The 12,842-nt window shown below is 39.1% G+C and overlaps 1 protein-coding gene across 2 annotated transcripts in view; it reads right to left on the reverse strand.

Annotated features, from left to right (window-relative positions):
• Positions 1-1,422: 1,422 nt before the first annotated feature.
• Positions 1,423-12,842, reverse strand: part of LOC115796877 (zinc finger protein 845-like) — a 32,083-nt gene continuing 20,663 nt past the window's right edge. For both annotated transcript variants that reach the window (XM_030753348.1, XM_030753349.1), the window contains 2 exons: positions 3,130-3,765; positions 1,423-3,035 (listed from right to left, as the gene is read on the reverse strand). In XM_030753348.1, coding sequence (XP_030609208.1) covers positions 2,965-3,035; positions 3,130-3,765 — 707 coding nt within the window. In that variant the 3' untranslated portion in view covers positions 1,423-2,964. The remainder of the gene's footprint in view (positions 3,036-3,129; positions 3,766-12,842) is intronic.

Consider the following 12,842-nt stretch of genomic DNA (forward strand, 5'->3'; position numbering starts at 1 on the left):
AGAGTGCAATAAGTAAACCAAATAGTTCGTCACTTGTTAAACATAAGATATTGACAATATTTGCAAAATTAAAGATTGTGTGGGGAAAACAAAATAAAAGAAGAAGTATAGTTACACAAACCAACCATTTGTGTTATTATGTGGGTGTATGTGTTTGTGTCATGAAATGTGCTTACCAAAGAAGGCAGAAAGCCGCAGCCCCGCCCACCAGAAGCTAGAGGCAGGTGGTTTTTCTCTTTTTTATTAGTTTTTATTTTTGGTTTCATGCTTAGTTTTAGTTAGTTTCAGTATTAGTTTTAGTATTTTCATACCTTATCAGGTGCAAGATTCAAGGCGCAAAAGTGACTACTGTGTAATGAAAACTTGACAAAAGATACCGTTTAAAGAAATATATTTAACAGCCAACTGTTCACAAGACATGCTAAATTTGTGTAATATTAAGGACACACATGAACATCAACAGGGAGAAACAAAGAAAAACATGAATTCCCAAACTCAATAAATTCTACAGTAAACTCCACAATAAAGTTCAGCATCAGTGCAGTAGATTAACAACACCTACATGTGGTGTTTGACAAAAACAAACTCTTTGAAGAAGTCAAAGCTCAAATCCAGCTGCATCCTGATGTTCTCACCACCTGAAGCTGCTTCTGTTTTGGAGCTAGCTTGGTTAGATGCTCGCTAATTAAACTTGCAGGGTCTTTGTACATAACCTACGGAAGTTGCCGACCTCATGTCCACATTTATGCTTGTGTAGCTGGATTGTGTGTGTTAATTACCTTGCGGTCATGTGCAGGTGTTTTATATGCGGCGCAGGCTGGGACTTCTTTTTTGGTCCTCGCTCTTTGTGCTCAGTTTTTTGGCTGCAAACATATTTGTCCCTGTTTTTTTTTTTTTCTTTCACTTTCTTCATTCCTTCACGTCCATTCCGATAGTTTCAGCAGTCTCCTACCAGGAATTTGCTGACAGTTGTGAGTCCTTATATTGATGCTTTGATTATTATTCCTGATTGTTATTCTCTCACTGATAAAGTAGCCAGAAACGCACAAGGACGCAACAGTTTAGTCACATCGTTCTGGGCTGCATGGACCCGACAAGTAGTCACGTTTCTCCAGAGGCGCAGGCCAGGTTACCTCGTAGGATCAGAGCGGTTTCTGTAGCCGTTGTGCGCTTCTCAGGTGGACTTTGATGTTGCTGGTTTTTCCTGACTGAGAAATGTTCCGCACATTTTTCATCATCCACAACAAGACTTTCGATTCTATCTGTACTCTTGTACTCCAAGAACCTCCATACGGGACTCTGCTGCTTTCTTTTTATTTATTTCAGTTAACGACAATGTTTTTTCAATTTCAGTTTTCGTTATTTCGTTTGTTTTCGTTAACTATAATAACCCTGGTCTGAATGGCCAGAATACAGCAACTTTTTCCTCAACACATTAAAATATAAAATTATATTTTTCTTCAAAAATAACATCATGAAAAATGAAAATATTTCAAGCTGATAAAACTTTGCACATTTTTCAGGTAAAAACTGTGATGATGAACTGTGATGAACTGTTGGAGATCCTTCATTGTGTAGCAGAGAAATGCCAACTCACACAGCCACTTTTTTCATCCCAGAGCCCTGCTGAGACTTTTCCTTTACTTTTCATGAACTTGATAGATTTCCTCAGGCAGCTCATCCCACCAGTGTGGTAAGGCATGTCACCAAATTCAGAAGCTATTTCCTGCAGAACTGCCAATGACTTAAACCTTTGCCTCTTAAAAAGTTCAATGTCTGTGTTAAGGTGCTTATGAAATGTTCTGTCTTCAAGACTTTGCTGTGCAGCCTTTCCTGGTGTATGACACAGTGATGCATTGTCAGCTCACCTGTGCAGGTCTCCCTCTGCATCTTCTCCCGCATCTGTCCCACCAGATGCAGGAGACAGATGCGGGAGACAGATGGTTTACCTCCGTTGTCAGTGACTAGGTCCTTTGTCTTGCCTGTTTGGAAAAATACCTGTTTTCCACTTTTCATTTGGCCATTTTTTAGGGTCAGGCTAGCTTAAATGTCTCTGCAAAAAGTGCTGACCAATGTTTTTATCCGCTGATCACTGATCAATGATCAATGTGTCATTGGCAACAGGGAACATGAGTCAGTGCACAGGTCTTGGCCTGCATGGCGGCTGTTGCAGTGCATTGTGGGATTTGTAGTATAAGCAGTGGAAGCAATTTACCTGCAGGCCATTAATAATAGCTATATGAAATTATCTTGTGGGCCATATAAAATTTGATCGCGGGCTGGATGTGGCCCACGGGCCTTATCATGATGTTAAACAGAACGGGGCTGATTTCACTCCCTTGAGGAATCCCACTTTCTACCATAAATTCATCTAACAAGCCATTATTTACTCTGACTCTCAAGGTGCGGTGTGACCAAAAAAAACCCCACAAATATATTCAAACAATTTCCCTCTAATCCCCATCTTATCTGATTTGATCAGTATACCCTTTCTCCACATCGTATCACAAGCCTTTTTCAATTTCAAGAAAAACTGCAGCCATTACCTCTTTCATAACTAATGACTTCTTTGTCTCATTACAGAGTTTGATTAAAGCACCAGTTGCTGAATTACACTTGCTGAATCCTGTTTGATAACTTAAACAAACATTTACTTTCCAAAAAGTAGTTCAGGTGAACAACTACCATCTTTTCCATAAGCTTTCCTAAATGTGAAATCAAGGCTACAGGCCTAAAATTTTCTGGATTACTTTAATCTTTTCCTGGTTTAGGAATTGCCTTTTCCCAAATGTTAGGTAATTTACCGTCATTCCAAACCATTAAACCACTCAACAGCCTTTTCTAGCATTTCATCAGGGACCTTCCTAAACATTGCATAACAAAAACAATCAGTTCCTGGGGAGAAGAATGCAGTGTTCTTTACTCGCAACTCTGACATACTAAAGTCTTCATCCAGTATAGAAACTATGTCTGTTCCTCTCCTGGTTCTGCTGTGAGAACCTCCCCCTCCTTACAGACATATTGCTGTTGGAGGTCTAATAAAACACAGAAAAAAATAACAGAAAAAGAAACATTTGAGAAAATATATTTTGAACAATTACGAAATCTGTTAAGGATAAGGCTTCTCACCTGAGTGAACTCTTAGGTGATAATTCAAATGCCATTTCCCATTGAATTTTTTCCCACAGGTGTTACAAGAAAATGGCTTCTCCCCTGTGTGAATTCTCAGATGTCTGGTCAGATGATATTTTCTGCTGAATGTTTTACCACAGGTGTCACATTGTGCAGGCTTTTTCTGTGTGTCAGTTCTACTCTGATTCTCTGACACAGGAGCATTGCCTACTCTCTGACTCTGCCTTTTCTTTCTGTGATGCTGGCTTTCCTCCTCATCTTGACTCTCTGCTGGCTTCTCCCCTGTGTGAATTCTCAGATGTCTGGTCAGGTGATATTTTCTGTTGAAAGTTTTACCACAGGTGTCACATTGTGCAGGCTTTTTTGCTTCAGCAGGGCCGTGAGAAAGGAGCTGCTCATTGAATGGTTCTGCTTCACTGTGGTCATTTTCTTCATAAGTCATCATGAAGGTATCGAGCTCCTGCTTCAATCCAAGCTGCTCTCCTTCCTGACTGCTGCAGAGTTTCTCCTGTTCCTGTTTAATCTGTGGAGGCTCTGGGTCCACCTGGTACAGATTGGTGTTCCTCTCCTGATTAAAGGCCTGCTGCTCTGTGAGAACCTCCCCCTCATTACAGGCATATCGCTGTTGGAGGTCTAAAGAGACACAGGGGGAAAAAATGATAAAGAAAAATTTGAGAAAATACATTCTGATTTGAACAATTTGCAATTCTGTTAATGTGAATTTCCATCTATGTAGATAGCAACAGATATGTCATTTTTAGCAATTTATCAAAATTAAGTACTGTTTTATCAGAAACAGACTGCATTTATTGAAAACTTGACCTCATTCAATCCAGGGTTATTATAGTTTTGGATTTTACAGTATAGATTGGCTTTAGTTTGTTTTTACTTTCCTCTTCTAATTCAATTAGTTTTAGTTAGTTTTCAGAGCAGTTTTGCTCATTTTTATTAGTTTTAATTTTTGGTTTAATGCTTAGTTTTAGTTTTAGTGCAATATTTATTCTATTCTAGTCTAAAAGTGTGTAATATTAAGGATACATTAACATTAACAGGAAGAAACAAAGAAAAACAAACTCCAAAACCCAATAAACTCTACAATAACCCCCAATAAACGTCAGTGCAGTAGATTAACACCTATATCTGGTGTATCCACGGGTTTCTGGAAGAGCGTACGTAGGCTGCCATGACAGACTGCTACTTCCGCTGTACGGTTTTATACTTCCAGTTACCCAAAGTCAGAGCCAGAGTTAATAACAAAATTCGGTTACTTTGTGCTGTAACAGGCGGCTTTATTAGTTGGAACATGAGCTCGGATTCAACTTGTGCTGTTGTCGGTTGTCACTACATCAGTCTGTACATTTTTTTCAAATTATTTCATTCTGTAAATTTGTTCTTTTCCCCCCAAATTATACTACCCAGTTGCACATCCTATTACCGTATTTTTTCCTTATATTTTAAGTTTTCCTTTAATGTACAGCCTCTTATTTTTTTAACGTTATTTTATTTATAGTGTGGCACTACAGCATACAGCCTACACAAAGCTTTAACAATGCGTGCCTTCATGTAAACACGTAGCAGTTAGCAAGATGACAGCTGTGTCTCCTCGATCACAGCTTTCAGCCAGTCCAGTGTTTCTGTTTCAGTGATCTGAACACTCTGATATCCAGATCAGTGATTTACCTTCCACAGAATAGCTGCAGCATCACTACATGATTTCCCTAATCAGCGATACAGGAACAGCTGACTGTCTCCACCACTCCACTTTCCCTTAGCATGACCCATGCTAAGTGCTTAGCTTGGCCGATGCTCTGGCTCAGCTCTACAGATGCTTTAAGGAAAACAACATTGCCTTGTTTGTTAAGCATTACTTTATTGATTTTATTGCTTTGAAGGTAATCTGGTGCTCTTATAATTACGTGATTCCTCGCCATCAACACTTTCAGAAAAAACAAGGTAACTGATAAAGTGGATGTAGTTGACTTCGGGCCATAATTTCATGTCATTTACACAAGTGATGGGTGAGGCACTGTTACCTCGCTGCTTTTTAAAACATCCTTGCAATGTATCCACCTCCGATGTGGTACCATTTAGGCCAGGTAAAAGAAACTGCAGTGTCAAAATGTTTAAATGAACGGCAAGCGTGTAAGCCCGCAACCATAAACAGAGCAAACGGAAGTAAACTACCGGCTTCTGCTATGAATTATGGGTAATGGCGTGAAGTCAGGAATACTGTGGATAACATCAGAACGCATCCAGTATAGAAACTATGTCTGTTTTAACATTTTGGATACCTTCATTCACTCTAAGAATATCCTCCCTCCCAAGTGATTGCCTTTATGAATGTCGGCAAACATACAGTATTACCCAGCATATCAGCCTTTTCAGTTGGACTTTAGCAGACATTTCATTTGTAAAGTAGGGCAAGACTGACAAACATTCTGTTATCTCTTTACCTTTAGTCAAGCGTTTGGCATCTACTATCGCCGAACCTTTCAGATTGCTCTTGATCTCTTTTATCTATTATCTCAATTGATAATAATACCGGAATTCCAGAAATGATTCCTCTTTTCTGTGCCACTACTCATGGAATATGTTAAGGTACTTTAGCACCATTCAATGTAGGCTATTTTTAGAAGTCACATCGCTGAGCCTCAGACATAGCAAAAATCATTAATCTACCATTGCTCATAAACCATCTGATAAACAGTCTGATAATAAATGACAGTAAATTTACAGACCCTGGATTCTGGTGTCATTATGAGGTCATTATAGATGTAAATATATTAAGTTTCCTAGTGTGTTCAAATCTTCTCCTCAGTCCCATCCAGGCTTCTGTCTGTGAGACTTTAGTTTCCAGTCTATAGACTCAAAAACCACAAGGAGTTGAGCCGTAAAATTTGGCATATATGCTCTTTACCAACCAAAGATGGGCAACACAATATTAGTATTCTGGGATGATTAGTAGCCTTTGTACACTTTTCCTGTATTTATCTGAAGCAGAGCATAAAAACAAAGGGAATTTCAAGCTGATAATCCTATAATAATATATACTGATTATATGCATCCTCTTTCTCATGCCTGATTGGCTAAGCTTATTCATATGATCATATTGTGCTGTGTGACTGGCCAGACCTACTTGACTATTATTGACTGAAATGGAGAAAATGGGGATTCCCCATAACTAGCAACTGGTAAATAGTGAGAAACTGGAGAATCCCAAATTTCTAGGTTATGAGCCAGTCTGTTTATAATAAGATCAGTTCTAAGCCGCAACTTTATTAATTAGCCTGTGATGCCACTTTCTGATTGGCTGAGCATTGTCTGTCATGTTGGTTAGGGATCATCATTATTCAACATTAAAGCCATATTTACTGCTCAGCAATATTGCTCAAATCTAAACAACATGGTTGCCTTATGAATAAAATGTTAAACGTAAAGCATTGATATCAGCAGATTATGTAGTAATATTGCGCACATGAGTATAATATGAGTATAATATATACCTTGTAGGTATCCATTATGTCTGGCTTATTGTTATAGATTATATAAATAGAGTAAAAATAAAAGGTAGTCAGAAAAAAAAAACTCAAGTAAAGTACAGATTAGGGATGCGCCGATCCAATATCCAGTATCGGTATCGGTCCGATACTGGCCTAAATTACTGGATCGGATATCGGAAAGAAATAAAAAAATGTAATCCGATACATTAAATAAGGTTTCGCTCACATTAGCTGCATTACAGGGCTCAGTCATCTTCTTCTTCTTGTGGGTTTGCGGTTGACCAAACCAGCTTAGAGCTGCATTACCGCCACCTACTGGAATGGAGTGGGGGATCAGGAGTTAGAAAACAAGCCCCTCAGATCCTCCGTTGCTGCGACGGATTCCCTTTGACACTGAGCGATCATCGCTGACATGTTTTTCCGCCTCCACCGCTCTCTGCCTTGTTTGTGTGTTGTGCTCGCTGTGCTGAGAATCAGCTGTTATATTTTTCTCTACTTCAGCTCCCGGACATACTGCTAGTGAGCGCAGCTATTAGCACTAGTGACCGTCCGGTACCGAAAGAACCCCTTCCCCGTCAAAATATTTTTGATACTTTAATCCCTGATTTGTGACTAAATATAGACCTGCAGTAGAAACGTATTTAGGAGAATGCTTGTAAATATAAAGCATTACAAGATTGCGCTCACGCAGCCCCTAGTTCTTCACGTGAACACTGATGACACAACAGCAGCAGTCAGCTGATTTACGTGCGGTCTGTCTGCACAAGCGGAAAGAGGCGGAGCCGGTCAGCTCAGATGGAGCAGAAGGAAATGTTTTTCTAGTGTCCAAAAGAAGCCTTTTCATCCCTGTAACCTCCATTACAGGGTAATCAATATAAATAGAATACACCATTGCTAAAATAATCGATAGTTGCAGCCCTAATGAAATTTGCAACATGCCATAAGCATCACCTTCTCTCACAGAAGCAACAGGATTCAGGTGATAGTTATTGTTGTAAGTAAGTAAAGTTTATTTATATAGCACAGACAGAAAAGTGCTGTACAATAATTAAAACACAATATCACCCCCCACCCCCAGAAAACACTATGTTAAAAACATAACATTACCATATTAAAAGAAAAAGAATAAAAATAAAGTCAGAAACCAGAAAGCCTGGTTTCTGACAGAAAAGTTTTCAACTATTTTTTAAATGACGCCACAGAGTCAGCTAAATGGAGCTGGAGTGGTAAACAATTCCAGAGCTTTGGTGCCACTGCCTAAAAACCTCTGCCCACCCTGGTCCTTAGTCTTGTATGTGGGACAACTAAAAGACTTTGATTTTGTTGTGTGAGAGACTGTTGACTTCTTCTTTTTTTTTTTCTTTCTTTTTTTTATGTTTTTAAATGCCTGGATCAATTTTAAATATCGGAGTTATATCGGTATCGGCCGATATCTAAATGTAAAATATCGGTATCGGACATAAGAAAGTGGTATCGTGTCATCCCTAGTACAGATACCTGAAAAATCTACTTAAGTACAGTGACGAAGTATTTGTACTTCGTTACTTCCCAGCTCTGCATCCAGCAAAGGGCAGACACTTTTCTTCATTTGAACTACAGCGAATTACAGTAGCTAATGAGGATGCTTTGTACTCTGTTGTGGTGTATCTTCCTCCTGGTCCGAGTAGCATGTTTTAAAAGGAGTTTAGTGACTTCATGGTGAAAAATAAGAAGTCACTAAACTCCTTTAAAAACATGCTACTCAGGCCAGGAGGACGATACACCACAACAGAGTACAAAGGATCCTCATTCTGACGTTTTATCAGCTTCATGGATTCTTTTAATTTTACTCAGCATGTGTCTGGCCCCACAAATGCCAAAGGTCACACTCTGGACCTTGTTTTTACTTTGGGTTTAAATATTGATTCTATTTATTCTAAAGAGATGTTCTAATCACAATTGTATGCTTTTTAACTTGTCTTATTATATTCCTCTGTCTCCAGTTCATCCTGTGGTGAGTTTTAGCATCTTAAATTCCTCTATTGCAGATAAATTCTCTGATAGTTGTAATTTTTTTTTATCCCACTTTAATGGTGTTGATCTCTCAACAATTTTTTTAATGATCATTGTCTTTCCATTTTAGATGAAGCCTGTCCTGTTAAAACTAGATTGGCTCCTGTTTCAAAAACTTTGCCTTGGTTAAATACAGCATCTCTAAAACCATGACTCTCCTTCACAGAGTCCAGACCACATTCACTCAGCTGCTCTGTGCAAGAATTTATCTTTGGGAAGATGGAGACACTGCAGAGTTGATTAAAGTCAGATAGACAGAGAAGATAGGTTCATGTTGATCCTGACCATTATATGTACTTGTGTAGTTTCTAAATGAGGCTTTACATTTTAGAAGCTGAGAAGTTCAGTGGTCCATTGATGTCTGAAATATTTGACTGTAAACTTAATGTTTTTGAGGTTTGAACTTTAAAATTGAACAAAAATTAAAATTTTGAGCTGTTTGAGATTTTGTTTGAGACTGGTCACATATACTGGATTAATGAAAACTGTACACTCTAGATTAGTAGGATAAAAGTGAGGCCTGATAGTTTCACTCTCATTTATGTTTAGGGGCTCAATCTCATCTGGGCACATTTTGGTTCACATGACATTGCATCACCTTTGTTGTATTTTTAGGTTGTTTTGTGACAGTGTGCCCCCTGTAGTTGAGTTCTGCAGACCCACCTGTGTTTGTGAAATATGAATTAGTGTGGGTGTAAACTTTAGCTAAATGGGAACTGTCAAAAAGTATTTTTATAGCAGAGGTTTTAATAGGAAGAAGATCCATCACTTGTGACATCTCGCAGAGCTGTTGTAAACCACTGGGTAGTCTGGTGACGTGTGCTTTTTAAGCACATGGAAGAGGAGGTGGTCAATAGAGCCCAAAGGTGATTGGTCGGAAATTACTTAATGCATATCAGAGGGATCAAAGGGCAGCTGGGCAGAGTTACCATTTTCAGGTTATAAAATGATGCAACTGCTCTTTGTCCCTCTTTTCCTCTTCTTTTCGCACCCTCCTCTCTTCTCTTCCAGTCTCTGCATCTTTCTCTGTTTCTTGCTTTCCTTTTCTTCTTTCTCCCTCTGTCTGTCTGTCTGTCTGTGTGTGTGTGTGTGTGTGTGTGTGCGTGTGTGTGTGTGTGTGTGTGTACTGGATGTGGCCAAGTGCCTGTGTTCACGGTTTGGCCAAAAGAGTGTGTGAGTTGGGAAATTCGTTTAGGCCACTGTGAATTTGGTTTAGGGGATGGGGTTTAGTGTTTTAGTGATTGAAAAATACTGTAATAACAATGATAAACCCTGGTTTTCACTCAGCTGGATATCACTTTTCCAGTCTTGTAGAAATATTGGTATTAATAATAATACAGCTGATATTAATTTGGTTATTTTGTTGCTGAAGCCAGCTCTGCGTGGACCCCCACAAACATTTAACATCAGGACCCAGAGGGCGTGTTAGTAAAAGTAGAAAAAAATTAACACCTCAACAGCAACAGTTTAGAAACTGAAAAATGCCGTGTTTCTATTAGTACCTACTCAGCATGAGTTGGCACGACTCGCCATGATCGTGTTTTATTTCCTTTGCAATTGAGTACAACCTCGATGTGGGTGGAGTCGATATAGCAACACGGGTACTAGTCTCTTGACGTAATATTTATGCAGCTCAAAACACAAGATGAGATAGAGGCAAACTAACATAGCTAATGCCAGTTTAATATCATCGTCAATGTTTTAATGGATGAAGTTATTATGTATAACCCTATACCGTCGAACATGCCATAATCAACTCAGTGTACTTCAAAAGTGCTGCAGTTCGCATACTTCTGGCAACAATTACTGTAATAACTCTATGCTGGTTGTGGAGTGCAGTTTCTTAGCTTCCAGAAACCATTTGAATTTTTCCGATAGGACAAATGGTCGCACAATTACAGTAATTCAAAGTTCCTTTGATCAGCCAACGTTAACCAGCAGTTTACGGCTAGTAGGAGCAGGTAATGGGTGCTTCAGCAGCAATCACCCAGCAGTATAGGGTTAAAATATGTATGCTGTGTGCACGTTAGGGGTGTGCGATATTGACAAAAAATAATATCTCAATACTTTCTGTAATTTTCCTATAATGATAATAAAAGATATTTTGCATTATTTAAAAATGTGTTCGTACAAGAAGTGCAAGCTGGTAAAATATAAGACTTAAATCAGTGTTTTTGACATATTAACTTAACCTTTATTTAACACACTGAAATTAAAAATCTCTTTCAAGAGTGTCCTGGGCATGACAAATGTAAATAGAAAAACTTTAGTGAGTTTTTCAAAAGCAATCACTGAATATGCAAGACTTGACAGAATTAAAAAAATAAATAAATAAATAAAAAAATAAAATAGAAAAAGAGGCTGTCTAGGGGGATTCCCCCTACATTATGCCAAAACAAATCACAGAAACTACACACCTTTGTCTGTTTAGAAACCCTCTTTTTGCAAGATAACTTAAGCGTATTATCCGCGGCTCCAAACAAGTGAGCTCGGAGAACATTGCTAGGTTATGACGCAGTGATTGTAACATAACTACTTTAACTAAAAGGATATTAACATCCATCCATCATCTTCCTCTTTATCCCGCTAATTGTGGTCACGGTCATATTTCTCATACTCGCTGATGACAGAACAGGTTAGTTGTCGAGCTATCCGCTTTCTTGCAAAGTCTGCAAACTGCAAACCACCTCCTCGCCTAGGAATTAAGGCGGTAGACTGCGAGGCTGGCAAAGTCTGAATTTCTTCCCCTGGCGTGGTGCGTTCACTCAACGCGCATGCACAGCAGCCTATACTAAACACGCGGTGAATACGCGGCGCCAAGGGTTTTGATTGTTGGTTTTTTCCTGATTAGCACACTCAATAACATCAGCTCGCACATCGTTAACACGGCAATTACGATATTATCATAGACGATATATATCGCACACCCCTAGTGCATGTTTCAGATGACTCTCTTGTTGCAAAACTACCATTGCAAACTGTCAGTCTGGGCATAAAACTGGTGCTTTGCGTGCCTCCAGTTTCTTGTCGTGTTTTAAAAAGGGCATGATTGATTCTGGTGAAGGAGCCGCTCTCATGAGTCCACTAGCGACAACACTCCCTGGCCAATCAGTCACATGCTGTTCTTCCGCATCACATTTTAGGATTACCTCGGATCACTTGGAACCCCAATGAGTGAGTACTAAAAAAGTACCAGATACCTGATACTAATGGAAACGCCTTTAAATCACAGTGAGTTGAGTCGAACTGAGTAGATACTAATGGAAATGTGGCTAAATTCTTTGTAAATGTTAAAGCACTAACCATGCAATACTGGTGGAACAATGTTCTATAAAAATGGATCTGCACCTATATATACAAAAACTACTGTTTTACCAGTTTAAGAGTTGCTGCAGCTATCAATCATTTTAGTAATCGAGTATTCTATCGATTATTCCATCGATTACTTGAGTAAACGGCAAGAAATACTTTTTATCGTATTAACAGTTCATCTGCATATTTTAACTTCTGTACTGCAGTTTTTGCTGTGTGAAACAAACAGCGGTGGATGGAGCAGCTACAAAATTCTCTTTTCTTCACTTGCTGATCAGGTGATTGATGAAGGACCTCCAGCTGTTTCCCAGTACAGCTTTAATGGTGGTTACAGAGGGGGAAAGGCTTCTTTTGGACGCTAGAAAAATGTTTACTTTTGCTCCACCTGAGCACCCCTTTGCGCTTGTGCAGGCAGACTGCATGTAAAATAGCTGACTGCTGCTGTTGTGTTATCAGTGTTTTTGTTGAAAAACTGGGGGCTGCGAGAGCGTAATGGTGTAATGCTTTGTATTCACAAGCATTCTCCTAAATTTCTACTGCAGGTCTATATTTAGTCACTAACCAGGGATTAAAGTATAGAAAATATTTTGACGGGGGAAGGGGTCCTTCCGGTACTGGACGATCACTAGCGCTAATAGCTGCGCTCACTAGCAATATGCCTGGATATAGCGGTCCATTCCAGGAGCTGAAGTAGAGGAAAAAAAAAAAAAAAAAGGTTGAAATTCTCAGCACAGTGAGCACAACACACATTTACAGTAGAGAGCGGTGGAGGAGTGGAAAAACATGTCAGTGATGATCCACTTGGTGTTAAAGGGAATCCATCACAGCAATGGAAAACTTTTTAGA

Source organism: Archocentrus centrarchus, chromosome 18 (genome assembly GCF_007364275.1).
Source record: "Archocentrus centrarchus isolate MPI-CPG fArcCen1 chromosome 18, fArcCen1, whole genome shotgun sequence".
Classification (NCBI taxonomy): Eukaryota; Metazoa; Chordata; class Actinopteri; order Cichliformes; family Cichlidae; genus Archocentrus; species Archocentrus centrarchus.